General features: G+C 45.6%; 1 protein-coding gene across 1 annotated transcript in view; it reads right to left on the reverse strand.

Annotated features, from left to right (window-relative positions):
* PER3 (period circadian regulator 3) overlaps positions 1 to 22,289 on the reverse strand; it is a 58,952-nt gene that overhangs the window by 34,452 nt on the left and 2,211 nt on the right. The window contains 10 exon segments of the mRNA XM_047082403.1: positions 683 to 809; positions 1,245 to 1,373; positions 2,332 to 2,437; positions 6,667 to 6,823; positions 7,077 to 7,183; positions 8,750 to 8,828; positions 10,868 to 11,010; positions 14,840 to 14,888; positions 20,395 to 20,596; positions 21,801 to 21,916. Of these exon segments, the coding sequence (XP_046938359.1) occupies positions 683 to 809; positions 1,245 to 1,373; positions 2,332 to 2,437; positions 6,667 to 6,823; positions 7,077 to 7,183; positions 8,750 to 8,828; positions 10,868 to 11,010; positions 14,840 to 14,888; positions 20,395 to 20,596; positions 21,801 to 21,916 (1,215 nt within the window).

The raw sequence follows: 22,289 nt of genomic DNA on the forward strand, positions 1-22,289 counted from the left end.
CAATCATCATGATTGATCCAATTCCTTAGGAACATTTCTTACCTCATAAACATGTATTTAAAAAAAAATCCCCAATTTTACATTCAGTTGAGGTCATAAATATTCTTCATTTGTTCTAAATGACAGAATTATTATGTTAATGTACTTTCTAAAATCTGAAACATACTCTAAAATTAACTCTTTGGGGGCATCAGGGTGGCTCAGTCTGTTAAGGTGGGACTTCAGCTCAGGTCATGATCTCACAGTTCGTGAGTTGGAGCCCTGCTTCCGGCTCTGTGCTGACAGCTCAGATCCCAAAGCTTGCTTCCCAGATTCTTGGTCTCCCTTTCTCTGCCCCTCCTCCACTTGCGCTGTTTCTCTCTCCCCCCATCAAAAAAAAATTTTTTTTAATTTTAATTAACTTTTTTGATTTATAGATACCTTATTCGGAAGAATCTATGAATCTGCTGGTGTTACCAAAAACATTAATTCTTTAGTGGAAATACACGGAAATACACTCTAATACCATTTAGCTTCCCGAGCAGTATTTGCTGCTGCCATTATCATTATTGCTCTCGTCACCCGGGCAAGGAAAGGTGAAAGGTGACAGCACCGGCCTGTGGCTTTCTGCTCACACGCCCACGTCACCCCAGGAGAGGGCAGAGCCGTGGGAGGAGGTCTGGGCGCTGCCCCGCTGACTCACCGCCAAGCCGTCCTGTGCGCATCGCTGTCACTTGCTTATCTGGTGACTTGGCCATTGACTTAATGTAGAGCTGCTGACCGAGATTCTTAATTTTGTTTAGACTGGCGGAGACCTGCTGCAAAGTCAGCTGAGGGAAAAGAATGAGAGAAGGTGCTTCAGAAATTATAAACATGTACATTAAAAGATACACGAACAAAACACACGTAACTTCCAGTTCTCTGAGGACATGGCGGCTGAGAACACAGTGACCACGTTAACTCACTTTCCTCCCCGAGCCTCGGCACGTCCAGTACAAATGAGACTTTACACACGTCTATTCGCAAAACGGTAATCTTAAGAAATCGTACAATAAACCCAAATATCACCTTCCAAAGCTGGTATTTTCTTTTAACAGCCATTGTTTCAAACCAAAATGGGGTAAGCAGGGCGTCTGCGATCGAGTAAGGTCCAGAATCTCTAACAGGAAGTCACAGGCGCTGAGGTGCAGGAGCGGCGCGCACGCGGGTCGGAGGACGCAGAGGGTGGAGGGCGCGCCTGCGCAGACGCGACGTGGCTCACGTACCAGCTCCCCGTGCGTGTGCGCGGCGCGGGGCCCGCCGGCCTCACTAGACGACGCGTTCCTGACGCGCTGCTCCCGCGAGGCGCTGCCGCCCGGGCTCCCGTAGCTGCCGGAGGCGCTCGTGTGAACCGGCTGAAGGGAAAAGGGGGCCGGGTGTCAGCGTTACGGGGTGCGGGGCCGCCAGGAGACAGGCACAGCGGCTGGCACCCGAGAGTGTGTCTGAGATCACCGAACGCGAAGGTGAACGCTTCCGAAATCCTACGTGCGGTGTGTGAAGCTCCATGCTTCCGGCCCGAGGCTGACAAAGAAGACATTCCTCTCTCGTTCGGTAATTCTCAAGGGCAAAGTCTAGTTCTCTAGCCCGGTGGACATTTCTAGAACAACAGGTCTTTACAAAGCCACATGGTTATAAGAGAGGTCACAAAATAGGACAGTGAACTCTAGTAGTTCTTTATGCTGAGTTTTGAACAGATGGAACAAATTAAATACCATACTTTTTTTCCATGAACTTCCTTCACGAACCCTAGAGACTTTACAAAAGACGGTTTGGAAGCTACGGGGCGCACGGTTTTCTGTGTGATACCATCAGTAAACGCTTCACAAGCTTATTAGTTGGGTCTCCAGTAGAAATCATTTTTGGCATCTGCTTTCAAGAAGTAATTTTTGCCACGTTTGTTTTGGAGTAACCAGAGATGCTGAGACCTGCCATCCCTCTGCCCCCATCCTTTACAATTAGAATTATTGTTTAAAAAAATACGGCAGATCCCAGAAGTTGAGCACATGGCTAGTGTTGGAAATACAAGAAGGATGTTCCCATTTAGAAATAGCTTCCTTGTCTTACCTGCCTACTATGACTCGATTTGCTTAGAATGGGATCTTAAAAGAATGTTCTGTGCGTTTCAGTCAGGAACAAGATTAATAAAACTGAATTTAAAAAACAACCAGGAAAACAAAAACTCCTGGAACGCAGACAGTAAAGATTTTTCTCTCCTTGCGGTGTACCTTTGTGAAGTGACTTCACTATGAGCAAATGTTAAAATAAAACACGACTATGGAAATTTTGTGTTTGCTTTTTAAAATCTCACTTTACCTGTAAGAGAAGTTTGTGAATTTGTTCTTGCAATTCTGTTACATCTTTGTCATTATGGTTCGTCTTTTTTATTCAGGTCGCAAAAACATCCTCATTCAGCGGACTCCTATAAGGTGCCAAGTGAAAGATGGAGTCAAGCAATTCAAAATGAATTTACAATAAAGTCTAAGGTGATTTTTTTTTAATTTTTAAAATTAAGAAAAAATTTTTAACGTTTTCAGGGGCAGAGAGAGAGGGAGACAGAATGGAAGCAGGCTCCAGGCTCCGAGCTGTCAGCACAGAGCCCGATGTGGGGCTCGAACCCATGAACCGTGAGATCATGACCTGAGCAGAAGCTGGATAGTCAACCAACTAAGCTACCCAGGCACCCCATGTCTAAGGTGACCTTTAAACAGAATGTTCAAATAATAAATCTGTACTTACACAAAGCAACTCTCTGACTTCAAACAGAAAATATAAAGCTAAAATTCCATTTATGGAGGCAGAGAAAATACTAAGAAACAAATGAGACATTAAGAGGCTTCTCTGGCTTGTCTAGAGCTCTAATCTTTCTTTCCACAATTGTGTCAGCACTGAATTTGTAGAAACCTAAAATCAGTGACGAGTAACCTCTCTTACCTACCAAAGTATCTTCACCAGCTACTAGTTTCAAAATTCAACATTAACTGAATAACCTATGCTAGGAATTTTAAGACCCTAGGTCTGCCAAACAACATTTAATGTTTAACGTACCCAAGCACTTCAGTTATGTTATAAAGGTGGTTCTGCCACCCACCTATTGGTGAAAACGTGGCTGTCATGGTACCCTTAGTCTTGTTTATACTAGAGCCTTTTAAAACTACTACCTTAACACAGCCAGGGACAGAAATGCCAGCAGAAATCATCGCGAAGAAGGGAAGGAACTGACTTCTATGCAGGAACTGACTTCTATGTATCTTTTATAACACACAGCAAGAATAACATTTTCTAAGCCCTTCTGACGCACCAGGCACCGTTCCAGATGCTCTAGCAAGTATTACGTCCTTCACCAGAGTTGAAAACTTGCCCGAGGTCACCTAGCTGGTGAAGTCTAAGCAGGTATTCACAAAGGGACCAGAGCTTGGGCTCCATAGTGCACATTTGCTACGGTGGCGTACTGCCTCTTGGTACCTGAGTAACTAAGGTACCACTGATACGATCTACTGAGTCAGGCATGTATCTCCTGAGTCCTCCAAACCCTACAAAGCAGGAATCATCATGACGCCAGAGAGGTCTGGACCCTTGCCGAGTCACCTGACGCAGAAGCAGTAGTCAGGGTTCCAGTCGGCATGCCTGACTCCAAAGTCAACGCGTTCCTTTTTCCATTCTGCCATAGCCACTGTTTCTCGCAACTTAAACACACAGCCCAATTCCCTAAAAACTGAGACGCTGTCCCAAAGACAGAAGTAATTATCCACAAACCACAGGATGTCGGCAGCGTCAGTCAGGAAGAGCTCTGCCTCCGGAGACCACCTCCCTCTTTGTCCAGACCCCCCCCCGCCCCGGCAACGTTGACTCCCTCGGTGCACAGACCGTGGATGGTGCCAACCAATGCCTATCAGCACAGCATCACGCATGTGGTACGTAAATGGCAAACCGTACTGGAACGCACAGCCTGGCGCACTGTATGTGACACTCCATTGGTCTGTTGCCTGTGCCTCCCACTGCCACACGAGCACTGTGGGGTGAGGCTCTCTGGTCGATTTTGTTCACCTCTCCAGTGCCTCCAACAGTGCCTGGCACGTACAAGCAGGAATATGTCAGTGAAGGGGCAGGCTGGTTGAATAAAGTACATCTGATTTGTGATCAACGCATCCGTCCACTATGAGCTTGAATACCTTCCAAAAATGTTTGGGTTTTATTTTTCAAGTGAAATTCCAAAATGGAAATAGGGCAGACTGCTTTGTATTATGAGATTTACGTATTCCTGTTGGTGAAACTTCCTACAAAGGGAAGTTGTATGTTCAATCACTAATCATATAACTCAAGACGATTAATGTGGAGGCTGCAGAGACAGGGCCTTTGTGGGCAGTGGCAAATGCCGGGCAGCACCAGGGACGGAAGGAAGGTGCACGAGGAGTCAGGGAGAAAACCTGGTTCTCGTCTGTACTTTGCAACTTCCTCCCCTCAGTGACCTCTGCCAGGGTTACTCTTTTGCCGAACACGGATTTTAAGTGTAGAATGAGAGGAAACAGCACATAACCTGCCTGCCCACAGACAGTTAGGGTCCCTGCTAACTATCTACTTCCTGCTTCAACTGCCACACTCTCCAAAGCTCTGCTCACAGGTGACCGTGCCACCTCCATATCCTGGCTCTCCTGCTACGCTAGGGGCCCTGTGATGGTAGAGGGGACGTCTGTCTGGTTTACCATCTCGTTCTCAGGGTCTAGCATGATGTCTGACACAGCCAGGGATCCCTAAGCACTTGTTAAAATCATTTTATAAACACTATGGACAATTACCTTACAATTATATTACAAGATTAATACGAGACTCTGAATACTTCCCTTACATAATTCTGAAAACTGAGATGCAGACACAGGTATAATTTTTTTTTTAATCTGCAGACATGGGGAGCACTTGGGTATCAGTTAATGATAAAAAAACTGAAAGGACACTTGGGGCATCTGGGACGTGGCTCTGGCACTGACAGGGAGGGTACGCAGACCAGTAGACAGACAGATGTCTCATGAAAGCAATCATACCTGCCCTGGGGTATCTCACAGTCATACTAAACAACCACCTGCTTATTTTCATTTCCCCACAGGTTTTCCTACCGGAAAAAAAATGTCCTTTCTGACCAACGTGAATAACACTTACTGGGCAGTCATATTTCTTATCCTAATTATTACACTAGCTCCCTAGCACAAATTTGGTCTCATGAGTTAGGGCGGCATGGAGCCCACTTCTCTGCTTAGGGTTCCAGATCTGCTCCGCTGAGGGCCAAACCCAGACATACACCGATGCAGGAGGACCTTGGGACCTCTTCCTGCCACGGCTAGGTGCCCTCTATTACAGTATGAAGACATGCCAAAGTAAGTCTTACCGGCAGACCTACTGCTCCCAGTTTTGCGCTCATGTGCACAAAGCTGTACAACAAAACACAGAAGACAGAATTAATTTCTCAATCTCAGCAGGATCCTGAAGAGTTAAGTATAATTTCCATGCTTCAAAAACAAAGACTTCACAGTCTTTGTGAAGAGCCTACGGCCCAGCTGAGAAACTCGCAGGTCAGTTTTAAATTTTAAACCAAAAAGTCAAGAGGCTCGGAGTATTTTAGGGGACAGGAATGGCGGGCCAGGTTGTTTCAGGTCCATTTCACAAGGTCCTGTCACACGGACGAGCGGCAGCCATCAAAGAGGCTTGAGTCAGCCATGCTGGGCAGGAAAATAAAAACTAAAAAGCATCGAATTTTTAAAAAAATAAAGATTTGAGGGGCGCCAGGGTGGCTCAGTGGGTTAAGCGTCTGACTCTTGATTTAGGCTCAAGTCATGATCTCGCGGTTCGTGAGTTCAAGCCCCACATCAGGCTCTGTGCTGACAGTGCAGAGTCTGCTTGGGATCCTCTGTCTCCCTCTCTCTCTCTGCCCCTCCCACACACACACTCTCTCTCTTAAAACAAATAAACTTAAAAAAAAAAAAGATTTGATAAAATGGACACAAATAAGTGGAATTTGACAGCAGAAGCTGATACAAAAAGTTTTACACACTCAGTAAAGAGAACTTTAAAATTCAGAAGAGGAAAAAAAAAAAAACCCTTATCTCCCCATTACCTTACACATAGCCAAAATCTGTATTTTAATGTATTACCTTTCTTCTTCTTTTTCCTGTTTTACAATGTTTGTGTGTCTTTTGAACATGTTATGACCATATGGCATCAGCAATTTTGTATGCTGCTTTTTAAGTCTAATCTATTATCAATTTCTCATGTTATATAATCTTTGCAAAAATTTGTATTGACCAATAATACAACATGTCAAATATTCCAGAACTTTCTTAATGATGGGCATATAAGCTGCTCTAAGTCTGTCATTATGATTGAACAATGGTGCAAAAGATGTCTTTTCTTTGTAAAGCTTTTCTGTATTTAGGCATGTTCCCTTAGACTGTTCCCATAAGGGAATCATGAGGTCAAAGTGGTAGAAATCTTTTAAGGCTCTTGACGCGTACTGCCACACTGTATTCCAAAAGCACTTTAAAAACATTCTGTGCTTTATTCGGTTTACGTGTCAATTGATTCAAAGGGTGTCAGTGGGTGGAAGAATATTATTTGGTAAAAAAAAGTCCTTCTATAAAACACCAGCACTGATGGACTTACGTTCAAACTTTATGCCGACCGATGATGAAAGAAACCTTCTGGCTCCACTGGTTCACGAAGCTGGACCAGCTGGAGTCCAATATGACGTAATCTCCATTTTGGGTACGGAATCGAATGGGTGAGTGTTCAAAGGGAGGGTGGCCTGCATACTTCAAGACTAAATAAGAGAATACGATGAGATTAGAATTTATTTAATGCAGGTATTTATTGCAAATGGCTGTTCCCAGGCATTTAGTAAGGTTTTCAGAAATGTCCAAATAGAGAAGAAACTGTTTTGGGAGCTTCAACACACTGCTTACCTGTTGAAGGGTGAGCTGTAGTGATTAGACCTTAAGAGAAGCTCTAACATGAAATGAAATGGAGAGTCGGAGCAGATGAGCGGTTGCTCCTGTAAAGAAGCAGGCCCTCACCTTTTTGGTGTATGGCAACCATGAGAGAATGGTCTTCGGGGTGCACGTACGCCAAGATGGATGTCCCCAGCAGATCCTGAGGTAGGTAACCCAGCAGAGACACCGCTCTGGAGACACACACAGCACGGGCAGCATGTTACACACAGCAAGCAATTTTCATACTTTATACACTTTTAAAAATACTTTTTTACTTAATTCTAAATACGAAAGAAAAAACAGGTACGCGGAAGATGTCATTACCGCATTTATAAGAGCAAACCACCCGAGTGCCCACATTGGGGAAATGGTTACACAATCTAAGAAATGCTGGTCATCGGACAGAGTGCATCAAAATCACCCGCGGAACTTGCTACAAGACGATTCACAGGCTCACCACAGGCTAAGTCAGGGCTGCTGGGGTAAGACCAGGAATCCGCATTTTTAGCAAGTTCCTCGGGGGTCTCTGATGCCCCCTTACTTAAAAAAAGCTTACAAAGATCACACCATAATGCAGAAAAATGTTTATGATGTCAAATGAATGGGGGGGCTACAAATTTACACAGCATGGTTAAGACTGTACATAAGCAATGTCGCCTAGAAGGTGATGACAGACAGACAACCGGCACGCAGAAACGTGGGCGGGATGCAGGTTCATGGGAAAACTGTGAATTCAAAGTCTTCAGGATGACTTAGGAAGACCCGACCCCATAAATGTTTTCTGTGTGTACAAATGCACAAATACTTTCTCATGCAATAAATGTAAACCGTTAAATATCTCCAGCTAAATGTTCTTACTTTCTATAGATGACATTATATGGAGTATTTCACTGTTATTGTTTAGTTTCAGGCTGTCTACTATTAAATAAGCCTATTTTCAGATGTTAAGATTTTTTAAAAATCAAAATGAATAACTATCATAACCGTGCCAGCTTTTCTGACTCTTTTGCTCTACACTTACGTGTGCCGTGGTGCACCGATCCCCAGATTTTCACATTTCATGAATAAGTAAAATTTAAAAATAAATGTGGGGGAAAACAGAGGGTACTCATCAGGGGATAACAATGTTTCTTTTTCCAAATCAATTTATTTAAAAAACAATAATAAGGAACAACTACTATCTACTATCACTCTTCTTTAAGACTCTTTTAATACCAAAAAAGTAGAAAGGACGTAAGTTCAAAATAAGTAATAATGTTTTAAATTAAATAAACTTACCTTTACCAAAAAAAAAACAAAAAAAACCAAAACCTGTTCTTATTTTTCCTTTGTTTCCCCCCTCACTTCAGACTAATAAACATTTCATCAAAGCCTGGTTGGGGAAGCCCTTGTCTGGTAGAAATCACTTTGGCACAGGAAGTAGGAGGCCAGAGTTTTGGTCCCATTTCAAACACATCACATACTATGTGGCCAGGTTCATTGTCCTCTTGTGTGAAATAGAACAATAATTAAGTCCTGACTTACCTAAAGCAGACTATTGTGAAATCAAACATAAATCTGAAATCAAATTTAAATCTGAGAAGTAGAATATGCAAACTACTTATATTAAAAATAAACTGCAAACTAACAGAAATCAAATGGGCAAATGGATAGATGTCTGTTACATAATGTAGAAGTATGTAAACATAATGTAAACGTTCTCACATTTTTCTCTATTTTCCGAAACAAATGTCTTTCAGGCTTAAAGAGGTACTTACCTTTCGTCTATTTCAAGAAAAACACACCCTGGGGTGTGTGTTGTGGTAAAAATTCTTTTATCCATCAGGATTCGAGGAGCTATGAAAAACAGAAAGACTCACCTAAAGGCAAATATCTAATTAGTCATTTACTTAACTAATCACTTACGTTAAAAAGGAAACAATATCTCTATAGAAATGATAGAAATGTCACTTAGGGTGCCTGGCTTTCAAGTAGCCAAAGCTATGGTTAAATTATAATTTTCATTAACTCCATTTTAATTAAGTCAAAATGCAATGCCTAATAAAGTTAATTTCATTTTCTTTCTTTCTTTTTTTAAGGCTTCCCACCCAGTGCAGAGCCCAATGCAGGGCTCAAACTCACGACCCTGAGATCAAAACCTGAGCTGAGATCAAGAATCAGAAGCTTAACTGACTGAGCCACTCAGGTGCCCCTAAAGTTAATTTAATTTTTTATTTTTTTTTAATGTTTATTCATTTTTGAGAGACAGAGCATGAGTGGGGGAGGGGCAGAGAGCGAGGGAGACACAGAATCCGAAGCAGGCTCCAGGCTCTGAGCTGTCAGCCCAGAGCCCGACGCGGGGCTTAAACGCACAAACCGTGAGATCAGGATCTGAGCCCAAGTTGAATGCTCAACTGACTGAGCCACCCAGGCGCCCTCCTAAAGTTAATTCCAAGTAATTTGTGTACAAGAAAAGCTTACTCACCACAAAGAATCCAACAGTCAAAGCAAGGGGAAATTAAAGGTCAGGACTAGAAAGCGTGGCTGTATTTGGTGGTTGTGTGTGTAACTGAGCACCCTGGATTCGGTGTCGGCGTGATTCGGAGATTTCAAATCTGTGTGATATAATTGGTGTGGCCAATTCTGCTGTAATTCATTTTGCAAGTGGAGTGATTTGAAATCACGCACAATTTCATTTGCAAGACACGAGAGGTGAACGGAGTCACCCACGAATACACAAACACACGCACACCCCTCAAACAGCTATGGCTACCTCTGTGCGCTGCGTGTTACGAGCCATGCCCGTCCACGTCTGACTTCAGACAACATTCCTTCCACCCCCCTCCTTCCACAGTAACTCAGGAGCCGCGGCAGGTGCCAACACCCACAGCCACAAGCCACCGCAGGGCTTTTTCAAGGTGAGGTGCCGTATTTACTGCAGCGACTGTGTATTTCTTAACCATTTAATGTGTAAAACCGTTACTGTTTTTATTAGATTCGTGTCTTATTGTTAATGTGCAGTTTAGTGTTTTGAGTGTTGTGCCCCTAAAACCCATTTTTCCCATAAGCCCTGTGGTTTTGTGCGTGTGTGTTTGGGGTTTATTTTGCACAGGACAGTAATTTTTTTTTTTTTAATTTTTTTTTTTCCAACGTTTATTTATTTTTTTTGGGACAGAGAGAGACACACAGCATGAACGGGGGAGGGGCAGAGAGAGAGGGAGACACAGAATCGGAAACAGGCTCCAGGCTCTGAGCCATCAGCCCAGAGCCTGACGCGGGGCTCGAACTCACGGACCGCGAGATCGTGACCTGGCTGAAGTCGGATGCTCAACCTACTGCGCCACCCAGGCGCCCCTTCACAGGACAGTAATTTTTAAGGAAGCAGATGTCAGGTTACAGCAGAACGGACTGTAATTGCAAATAATAAATGTAAGCTACTTCCGTACTAATGCATGAATTTAGAAATGTAGTTCTGCCATCAGAAGATATAAACTATAGTTTTTACTCAAGGGATTTCAAAACACTTAAAAAACACAAATTCGTTTTTGTGATGTTTCTGTGCCACACTTTCTATGCTATTTCACACAGGGCAGAAGCAAAGGCCATAGGACAGTCCCCAGTACAGAAAGGGTCAGAGGATCACATATCTGTGGCCAAGTCTGTGCTTAGACCCTTGGGCCGTGCTGCTGCCTTGAAGGAGACAAGCACGCAAGAAGTCAAGGGTAGTAAATACACATCAGGGAAGATCTGCTATATGCTACAGATGCCCACAGAGTTCGGGGCCAAGCTGAAGCCTTGAGAGCTCTTTTCTCTTGTCAGTAAACAGGCTTTCACGTGTTCCCACCTGATGTGCTGACAGGTTAGGTCTGATCTAAAAGCAGACACTCCGGACTCACCTTCATAACCAGAGCGAACTTTCTCCACCAGGGTGAGACAGCACGACTCAGGTTCCCGCTGGGTAGAGACATGTACGCGCATCAAATGGGGAATAATCCAGAATGGGTAGTAACGCTTCTCTTGCTCTCTGACTTCGCCTCCACTGAAAAGAATAAAAATGATGAGTGCCTGTCCTCATGCATTCAATTAGCCCAACGTGAAACCAGGCAGGAGAAATGTCTTATTGGTAATTTCTGAGACAGACAGATCAAGTCTAAAATGTTTAAACGTGTTTATTTGAAAGAGAAGAGAAACATTAGTTTATATTTTCAATACCCAAAGGCAATTATACTTATTCATTATTCAGAGATAAAGAGGTCTTATGGAAAGCTGCCCGCCTGGGTGGCTCAGTGGGTTAAGCATCTGACTTTTGGTTTTAGCTCAGGTCATGATCTCGTGGTTTGTTGAGTTTGAGCCCCACATCAGGTTCTGCGCTGACAGTGTGGCACCTCTGTCTCTCTCTTCTCTCTCTGCCCCTCCCCAGCTCTCTTTCTCTCAAAATAAAATAAACTTATAAAAAAAAAAAGAGGCTTTATGGAGAACCAGCTTAGTGAGTTAAAACTGGAACCAGCCATCCTGCGACTTTCCTTCTGACCGCCAAACCCTAACTTCCCAATGTGACTTCCCGCTTCTTCCAAGAGGGACAGGTGTAACTACCTATCTTACCTCATGTGTCTAAACCAAGTACCACATGACAGAAAACGGGGCTCCTTGTGATCGTGCCCCCAAAGCCAGTTCTTCACCGTCCCTTCCTCTATCTCTCAGGAGACTCAGTCTTACTGCTTCAGCCACACCTGATGGGCGCAGGGCCCTGTGTGCGGTTGAACACTCCTTACGTGCCTGCCTGAGCCGGAAAGCAGGGCTGCAACCTGCTGGCCAAGCCCCAACCCCCGCTGCGGGGCACCTCCCTGGGTCGGGGCGGCTCGACTCCAACACTGTCACCCTGTTTCACAGCTCCAGCTGCCCAGAGGACATTTCTCCTTGGATACGACGGTCCCCTTACTGTCCACGTGCCCACAACTGAATTCATACTCCCTTGTTTCTACCAGTCACATCCCCTCTCCCACCGTCGTTTACATAGGTGTCAAACAGTCTGTAGTGGCCTAGAAGCTCCACGTCCGTCCGTGGCCACGTGCACACGCACTCCCACCCCCACCTTGCTCATTCGCCTCTCTGCAGACTCCGGCACCTCCACCAGTGCCCCCACTCTCCACCACGAACCCGCTTCCGCCACTGAGAAGAGGGTGGCCTTCCCCGGACCCTGAGCCATGAGCTAAGCCTGTGTCTCCCGCTCCCTCCGACTTCTGTGGGTGCATCTCCCAGGCCCACCCCGCCATGGGGTTTGCGATGCCCTGTGTGCGCAGGCGACCCGAGTCCCTGTCTCTAGCCCGGAATTCTCCCGCAACTCCAGACTCACGGACCCACGCCTGCTCAACACCATGGGTAGATTCCCAACAGGTAAGGCGAACCTAACTTGTACTCTTGCCCTCTGCTCCAGGAAGCTGCCTTCCTAGTCTCCTTTGCCCCTGCACACGGTGACTGGAGCCAAAGACTCTTGCGCCACCTCGACTCAGCCTCTATTTCACACCCCAACCTCGTCCGTGGATAAACTCCAGTAACTCTCCCATACAAATCTATCCATGATATCCAAGACACTTCCGCATCCCCTCCCCCCGTGCACCTGCTGCCTGTCGCGCCCACGCCATCCCCACCACAGCGCCCAACGCGGTCCTTTTTTAACACCAATTAGTAACAATTACCATCCTTCTGGAAGATGAAACTGAGAATACCTAGAAGCCATGATAAGCTTAGCAACCTCCCCGCCCCCCACCATGCAGAGTTGATCTCCGGATGGTGATGCCACTTCCCAGCACGAGGAGTGAAGGATCCTTGGAGAAACAACTGACTCCGTGTCTGAGGCAGGAAATGTCTGGGAAGAGGCTGGGTGGGACATCATCCCTGAAGCCAAGGAGGCTGTCACCGACCACAGGGGCGCCCTCACACGGCCCCAGAGCTAACCCGAAGGGGCTCCGGCTGGCCACAGACGGGACAATTTGAGCACCACAGACATTAATGGGAACCTTATCTTTTAGATCCCATTCTGAGATGCCAATGGAGGAAATGATGCACGACCTGAGATTCTGCTACAGAATCATGGGGAGGGCGGGCTGAGGAGCAGGTGGTGGCAGAGATGACAGACCACTGGCCGTGGGTTAAAGTTATCGAGGCGAATGGTAAGTGCGTACCAGTCCACTGTCCTTTCTCCTCTACTTCCCTTTATTTTGCAAATTCCAAAACTAAAGTTTTCAAATAAATGATAGACCTGAACAAAACGTTTCCTTCAGAAGTCAAAGCTCCCTGTTTCTTCCTGTCCTTCCTGTTCACCCCCTCCTGTGCTCCAGCAGCATTAGCTTCCTTGTCACTCCGCCCACAGGCCAAGCATGCTCCACCCCAGGGCCTTTGCACTTATCTGGAACACTCTTCTCTCAGAGAGGTGTGGCTCACTCTCTCACCTCCTTCAGGCTCTGGCTCCAATCAGGCTTCTTGTTAGAGAAGGTTCCTTGACCCCCCTGAGAACACTAGTAATCTCTGCACTGCCCAGAATTCCCTTACTCTCTTGCACTGTTCTACACGGAACTTACCGCCAACTGACACATACACAGGCACCTGTTCATTATTGGTCCCCCTACACACAGAATGTAAGGTCCATGAGGGCAAGAACTTTGTACCTGTAGCCTCGCCTGGCTCAGAGAAGGCACACGGGTATGTTTACTAACAAAACAAACACAAACAGCACTTACTACGTGGTAAGCACTGTTCTAAGCTCTTCATAAGAACTCCTGTAAAGGACTGAATGAACCAACACAGCCCTCCCGCCTGCACACCTTCCCCAGGGTATCGCTCCCCCAAGCACCGGAATACCATTAGCTCAAGTTCCCCCAACCCCACGGAGCGGCCGACTAATCCATTACAAGGCGTGTTCTCTTTAGTTTTCCACACGTCTGGAGCATTTAGGAACTTTAGTACTAATACTGGGAATCATAACATTTTGAAACACGTTTTCTTTTTATTGACAAAGTAACAGGAACAAATTATAGTAAAAGTCACCAATGACTCCTACCAGAAATCAACTACTATTAAAATTTTGGTCTGTTTTCTTCTGGTTCACTATGTCTGGACCTTTTAAATCCTTCCCTTGAACAGATCTATCTTACTTCCTTTAAAGTTATTGAAAATTTCAAAAATTCGGGGCGCTGACTGGCTCAGTCGGTAGAGCATGTGACTCCCGATCCCAGGGTTGTGAGTTCAAGCCCCACATGAGGCACAGAAATTTCAAAAATTAATTTTAAATGTGACCAAAGGACAAAAAGCAAAAAAAAAAAAAAAAAAAAAAAAAAACAAAACCAAAAAACAAAAGAACCTAAAACAATGGCCATTTGACAGTTAACTTACCATCCAGTGGTTGAGAGAGAGAGAGTGAGAGAGAGAGAGAGAGAGAGAGAGACAATGCCCCTCCCTGCATTACTGGCTAACAAGAATCTCTTTGCCCTTTTTCCTGATTGCATTTTTATGTAGGTAGGCATTTTGTGAATGTATGTCTCTTCCCAATCAAAATACAAACTTCTTGGGGTGCCTGGATAGCTCAGCTGGTTAAGCATCTGACTCTTGATTTTGGCTCCGGTCATGATCTCAGGGTTGTGAGATCGAGCCCCGTGTTGAGTTCTGTGCTCGGCATGGAGCCTGCTGCGTTAGGATTCTCTCTCTCCCTCTCCTCCACTTGCTCTCTCTCTCTCACACTAAAAAAATAAACAATATACAAACTTCTGATGGCAAGATCGGAGTCCTAGATGAATCCGGAAGAATCTAAAAAGTACCAAATAAAATCAGAACATAGCCCACCATTCCCGGCCCCCACAAGCCCCAAGACTTACCGGATCCTGCAGAAAAAGGATTTCACCAGAGCGAACTCGTACTGAGATGCTGCGGGAAATAAAGACAAAGTGTTACTCACCCCCTCCCAGAGCAACAGGGTAGAGCAGCCCCTCCTCGGTGAGACAAACTTGAACTATCCCCAGACAATAAACAATTCTTTCAAAGGAGATACTCTTGGGGCTCCTGGTGGCTCGGTTGATTGAGTGTCCGACTTCGGCTGAGGTTGTGATTTCAGAGTTTGTGAGTTCGAGCCCCGCATCCGGCTCACTGCTCTCAGTGCAGAGCCTGCTTTGGATCCTCTGTCCCCCTCTCCCTCTGCCCCTCCCATGTTCACGCACGCTCTTTCCCTCTCTCAAAAATAAATAAACATTATAAAAAAAAACAAAGGAGGAGATACTCTTGAGATGTAGTCACATCCAGGATCTTCCAGGGGCTTTCCTATTCTAGCAGTGGCTCTCAGACTGAGGGCACTGGACTGAGGTCTGTCCCTTACTGCTTCCCGTGGTGCATCCTCTATCGCTGAAACTGCCCGTGCTCATCTCTCCGATATCACTGCAATAATCCGGTGACACATTTACTTTGGTGATAAAACTCTATTTCACTGTAATAGTCTGGACACACCTCACGGATTGTCGACGTCGACAACTTACAGCAATTAGGTGTATGACACATACATGTCTTTCACTTGTTTCTTGCCTGGAATAAAGTCCCCAAAGTCGGGGCCCTGGGCCAAGTGGTACGATCATCTGCCTCTCACTGTGTACTGTCCCACTGATCTACACAAGTTGGTCCAGTGTCTCTAAGGGCATTTTCTCACAATCCTCACGCCTGCCAATGATCACACCAATTTTATTGCTCTCTGCATGAATTTTATTGGTTTGTGAAGTGGTAGTGCAGCAGCGTCTAAGTTTGCCTCGATCGAGGGGCTGAACCTTCTCCCCGGTGTTTGCTGACTACGTCTCCTCTGCTTACAGCTCCTTGAATTTATCTTTTGGACATTCGCTCACTGGGGTGAAAAGTCCTTACTCAGAGGAACAGAGGAAATGCTTAAAACCAAGATGTTTTAAAAAGATACACTGAAGGAGCACACACAGTGAGAGCTCTAAAGAACCAAAATACTGGGACTCCTGGGTGGCTCTGTCGGTTGAGCATTCGACTCTTGATTTAGGCTCAGGTTGTGATCCCGGGGTCACGGGTTCGAGCCCTGCGCTGGGCTCCGTGCTGAGTGTAGAGCCTGCTTAGGATTCTCTCTCTTTCCCTCTTCCTCTTCTCCCCTTGTGCTCCTTCTCTCTTCTCTAAAAAAGAGAGGGAGAGGAAACCAAAATACTGAAAATGGTCCAGATCTTTGCACTTCCGAGCAGAAGAATATAGGAAGAGTCAGAAAATGGGCTTTTGAATGATCAATGAAAATGTACTTGATTAAAAATACACACACACACACACACACACACACAAACTCCTTTTAAAAAGGCACAGATGAGGGGCGCCTGGGTGGCGCAGTCGGTTAAGCGTCTGACTTCAGCCAGGTCACGATCTCGCGGTCCGTGAGTTCGAGCCCCGCATCGGGCTGTGGGCTGATGGCTCGGAGCCGGAGCCTGTTTCCGATTCTGTGTCTCCCTCTCTCTCTGCCCCTCCCCCGTTCATGCTCTGTCTCTCTCTGTCTCAAAAATAAATAAAAAACGTTGAAAAAAAAATTAAAAAAAATAAATAAAAAGGCACAGATGAGGGGCGCCTGGGTGGCTCAGTCAAGCGTCCGACTTCAGCTCAGGTCATGATCTTACACTCTGTGCGTTCAAGCCCCGTGTCGGGCTCTGTGCTGACAGCTCGGAGCCTGGAGCCTGCTTCGGATTCTGTGACTCCTCTCTCTGCCCCTCTGCCTCTCACTCTGTCTCTCTTTCAAAAATAAATAAACATTAAAAAAAATTAAAAAATAAAAAAATAAAAAGGCACGGATGATCAAAGTATTAGAATTCAGAAAACTATGAAAGTTCCAGTCCCGGAATTCTGAAACCAGAACACTGTTCTCACAGCACATCTGTGAGAAAGAACGAGAGCGGGGGCTGACCGGGTAGGCTTACTGAATTAATTCCTCTGAGACATGTTAACGGTCCTACCACAGAAACTACCTCAGCAAAGGCTCGGGTGAATTAATGGAGAAATTACAGCAAGATAAGCATGTTTCAAAAGTATCCTCAATTTTTTTGAGATGATTTCTATGAACAGGACTCATTCCTTAATGCCACTTTCGAATGCCCATTTTTGTGTGATTACAGATCTCATTTTATTTTTAATGTTTTATTTATTTGACAGAGATGGAGTGCAAGCGGGTGGGGGGGCAGGGGGGGTGGATAGAGAGGGAGAGAGAGAGAGAGAGAGAGAGAGAGAGAGAGAGAGAATCCCAAGCAGACTCCACACTGTCAGCCTGGAGCCTGATGTGGGGGCTCAATCTTACGACCATGACCTGGACCAAAATCAGGAGTTGGGACACTTGACTGAGCCACCTAGGCACACCCCCAGAACTCCTGTTTTAAAGTTACATGGGGCGCCTGGGTGGCTCAGTCGGTTAAGCGTCCGACTTCAGCTCAGGTCACGATCTCACGGTCCGTGAGTTCGAGCCACGCGTCGGGCTCTGGGTTGATGGCTCAGAGCCTGGAGCCTGCTTCTGATTCTGTGTCTCCCTCTCTCTCTGCCCCTCCCTGGTTCATGCTCTGTCTCTGTCTCAAAAATAAATAAACGTTAAAAAAAATTTTTTTTAAATAAATAAATAAATAAAGTTACAGCCACAGGGACTCGGCAGTCAGGAGGGGCAGTGGTTCAGAGCACGGACTCTGGATTCACACCGCCAAGGAGAAACGTGGCCCCATGCTTACTGGCAGGGTGACCTCAGGTGAGTCACTTAGCTCTGTGCCTCAGTGACCATAGTGGCCAAGAAGGGGAACAGCTCCCGGCGTCAGGGGATAGAACTGACCACAGGCCACAGCTGCTGTCCCCGGGGTCCTGTATCCAATGTCCGCTCCCAGCCAGCACCTGCACACAGAGCGAGACCGAGGCAGGACCAGTCCACGGAGACGCACGGCTCCTCCGGCGTGTGCCTGTGGCCTGGACTTGCCTTTGACTGCCTGGCCAAGCCTCCTCCTCCCCAGTCCTTGTTCCCGCTCTTTCCATGGGTGTCAGAGGAGCGCTGTGGGCTGAGGGCAGCGCTCCCCTCCTCCCACGCCCTCCCCCAGCGAGTCTCTTACACAGCTGACCCTGCCCTGACGTTTGCTTTCCAGCAGACCCAAACTAACACAGTTAGCTTACCTGTCAATGAGGACAATGACCGTGTCTACACCTCATAAGGTTTTTGTGGAGATTAGTTAACCCACTGAAACATGAAGAAGAGTCCCTTTCCATAGATGGTAGCAATGAGGATGATCCCCTCATGCTGGGGAACATTCCAAATACCTGCTGCCTTCCCCACCATGGGCGAGCTCGTGTCTCCCGGCAGCCCTGTGTCAGTTAACAGGCTGCCAGGAAACTAGCATTTCACGGGGAGAAGCTAGCCGGCCACCACAGTTCACGAAGGGACAGGACTCAATTTAAAGCTCAGACCTCTAATTCTTTGCTTAAAATTCTTTACACACGGGAAATACTGGAACTCTACCAGAGGGCAGATTTGTTTGCACTACGTATATGGAACACCAGGCACCTGAACGTAACTGCATTCTCTAGGGGTCACGTAGGACACAGAGCTCCACTGTAGGATCTCAGGTAGTAGATGTGAGCCCGTTATCACTTCCACACCTCGGCTGTCACAGTGAATTCTTGCTCTTGGAAGCGTGCGCTGAAGGGACAGCGGTCAGAGCCTTCTGTGAGGGCCGCGCGACAAACCAAAGTGGGTATGTGCTCAGAGGCCAGGCCAAAAGCGGACGACGGCTGAGTTGATAGCTTCCTCTGTCCCCTTAACGTTCCAGGAGATCAGAGGGGACAGGAGGCGGCAACACAGGCCCAGCCCAGAAATGGCTCAAGAAGGGTTGGAATCGCTTGGGCGTATGAGGCAAAGCACCGTGTGGCTAGTCACTGAGATGGGCACCGTCTCTCCATGGAGGAAGCCAACTTTTAGATCCAAAAGACGATTTCAGGGCATATTTACGTTTTCACACGGAGGGGAAATATCACAGCAGCAAGTATTATGCAAAGATAACATGGCTGAAAAGAACAGAGACTGGAGAGGCCAGTTGGAGGAGCGGCATCGGGTAAGCGGGAGGACTGGCACACAGTGCCCTACACCTGCTCTGTTCACAGCTGTGTGTCAACACCCTGCATCCTCCAGGCCCACAGTGTTTGTTGAATACATGTTCGCGGAGTGGGTGAATGACCACTAAAAGCAGAGAAACAAAGGTGGACAATTAAAGGTTGAAAATACGTGTTCACGAAAGAGGAACAGAAATGAAGTCCACATTTTCGAGTGACAGGAAATGAGGAAGACAGGTGTGCATCCTGAAGCTTATACAAACTGTACACAAAAGATGGGGCAAAGGTCTGTCACTGGAAAAAGGAGCCTGTAAGTGCAAGACTGTTCTCCACTAGACCACGTATGCACTAAAAAATCGGAATGGGCACAGAGTCCTAGATTTGCAAGATGAGAACGTTCTGGACGTGTGTTTCACAACCATGCCAACGTACCTAATGCTATGAAACTGCACACTTAAAAATGGTAAGATGATAAATTTTGCTATTTTTTTTTACCATGATAAATCAGATTTAAATAAAAAAAAATGGAGAAAAAGGCTTGGAATCAAGAGGAAAAAGTTGATCTATATACCACGCTCTTTGAGATACACTAACAAAGGATATGAAATAAGTAATAACGGGTGGCTGTAAAAAGAAGTAACGACTTATTTTAAAAAGCACACAGGACTGAATGCCACAGAGGAAACTGTGAACAGCCATCCCAGGTTCAGGCAAATAAGCATTTCAGAAGGAAAACAAAGCAATGAGATTTGTGAACTTTTAGGGGGAAGCAAAACTAGAATGGGAGCCGACCATGAGAAGTTTATCTCCAAACAAAGCAAAGAAATAATGAAGTCAATTTAAGAGAAAAAAACATTTAATTTTATTAACTTAGAGGGAACAGAGTCTTCATAACAATTAACCTGCTATTGAGTTACGCAGGCTATCACACCATGTGTATGATATATAACCTACGTAGTTAATCAACTTGACTAAATGACAGCGTATTGATTGGAACTTTTTGTCATGAGAAGCATTTAAAGTGCTGTTTTCGTCACATTGGCTTTTTATTTACTTTTTAATTTTTTTTTAAGTTTTACTTATGTTTAGTAATCCCTATGCTTAACGTGGGCCTTGAACTCACGACCCTGAGATTAAGAGTTGTGTGCTCCTCTGACAGAGTCAGCCAGGCACTCCACATTCTGACTTTTTAAAATAAAGAGGTAAGAAAAACCATACAGTTTGCAGATTCAAAATAATGTGTCAATTTTGGTCCTATCTCTCAAAGAATGAAACTGATCTTTACGAGGCAAGATAAATATCTGAGCATCGGTCCCGTTACCTCTTTGGGTCCAGCTGTTCCAGAAGGGAAGCTGAGCGTGGACAGTGTGTGCACAGAACACCCTCACATCTTGAGGGGCGAGCAGTTCAACAAAGTGCGAGGACTCCAAGAAATCCTTCTTACAGTTCAGGATCGAAGTGGCCTGTTCAGAAACGTGCACTAACCTTCCAGACAGAAACGAAAACACCGCCACAAAGGTATCCTATAAAAAACATTGGAGATGAATGCCAACACTGAGATCCTTACAGCAATATTCCCTGAAAGCTAAACTTCTAGACTTCTAACGTGATCCAAAGCTTAAAACACGCACACATGTCCCACAATGGCCGTGTAATTCTCCAATATACAGCTTAGCCATCACCGTAGAACCTGCATTTTACCTCCTGAAGGTCTGATTTCTATACCAAAGGATACACCAGCTCCTCCTATATCTACTAAGCGTGCATGTGGCGCGTCTGCTTCTGACTCCTTCTCGTTTGCAAACCAGGGGGACTGTCCTCTCTTCACCAACGGAGAACTCTAGGCTTTAGGACCAGGCTCGAGATTCCCCTCCCTCGAGACACCGTCAGTAGAGAAGAATAACTTCTCTGATTTGTCCCATCGGACAACTGGAACGTTTATAACGGGCCACGGTTTGTGTCTGCAATTCTAGCACCGGCATGCCTTCCTGTCTGGCTTTATTTTGGAGATCTTAAAGGGGAAATGTTTTCTTAAACTTTTCAGTGTGTCTCACATCTCGGCCACACCCGCAGCACTACCATAAACACCTCGGTCAGTGAAACAAAAGCTACTGTGGTTTTAGCACAGCTCATGTTCTGACAGGACAAAATCGTTACGTTACAATCGCGCTGAAGTCTAAACATGACTTGAATTAAAAATTAAGTAATCTCCATTGCGTCAGTAAAGGATGCGGTTGAATTACTCAGTCAACATGAAGAGATTCAAAACAGATACACTAAATGTCTCTTCCAAACGTTACCCAAAAAATGACAGCATCTCAACTGACCTGTTCTATAAAATCCAGCTGTTACAACTTAACGTAGTAGGTATTGGAACTAAGAATGTTATAAATACAAATTAACAATTCGGGGCTTAGAATAAAATGAGGGCAACCGCTCTGCAGTTTATTTTTTTCCTCTTAATTCCAGAAAACTCAGGGAAGCTCAGGATGTTGGGGCACCTGAGAACCAAAGCACAGAGAACCACCGCTCGCGTGCTGCCTCCTGGTTTTAGGTCCATGCTCTGGCGAGGGCCGTATACTACACAACACCTCCATGGTAATCTGCTTTCTAGCCTCAAATTGTGGTTTCTGCAACTCCAAATTATTAGGTTTAAAAATCTACATCTAGATAAAGTCGTTAGGAAAAATCACCCTGGTTGATACGGCAAAACTTGAGAATCCTTACTGTGTTTTTGGAAGCGTGTTCTGAAGCAACCGTGCTCAGTTCCTCAAGACTGTACGTGGTCACATCTGCTCGAGGTGCTCCATCTGGACGGAGAATCTGGAAGAACTCACTGTTTGCTAAGAAACACAAGAAAATAAAGAGGCAGTCCAGTGCCAACAGTATCTTCAGGAAGGAAGTTTCACTACCGTTCAAGTTGGCTCGTTTTTCAGGATGAGGACACCTCAGCGTGTTTTCCTCAAAACCACAGCATCATCTGCACCTAAAATACTGACAGTTGTACAAACCTAAGCCTTGGAGTTTCAGGATTTTTTGATGTTCCACATTGCGAGGAGCAGGACCCATTGAAGGTACTAAAACCAAAAATTTCGAACACATACATGTGACATGTTTATGGCAGAAACATTACTTCAGTACTCAAGAACTGTGTGTCCTACACAAAGTCGCAGAGATTTATGCTAATGAAAATGTGTACTTTATGAAATCCCTGCA

Source organism: Lynx rufus, unplaced genomic scaffold (assembly GCF_022079265.1).
Source record: "Lynx rufus isolate CCGP_SWC_20201006 ecotype Redwood Valley unplaced genomic scaffold, mLynRuf1.p SCAF_2, whole genome shotgun sequence".
NCBI classification, from domain to species: Eukaryota; Metazoa; Chordata; class Mammalia; order Carnivora; family Felidae; genus Lynx; species Lynx rufus.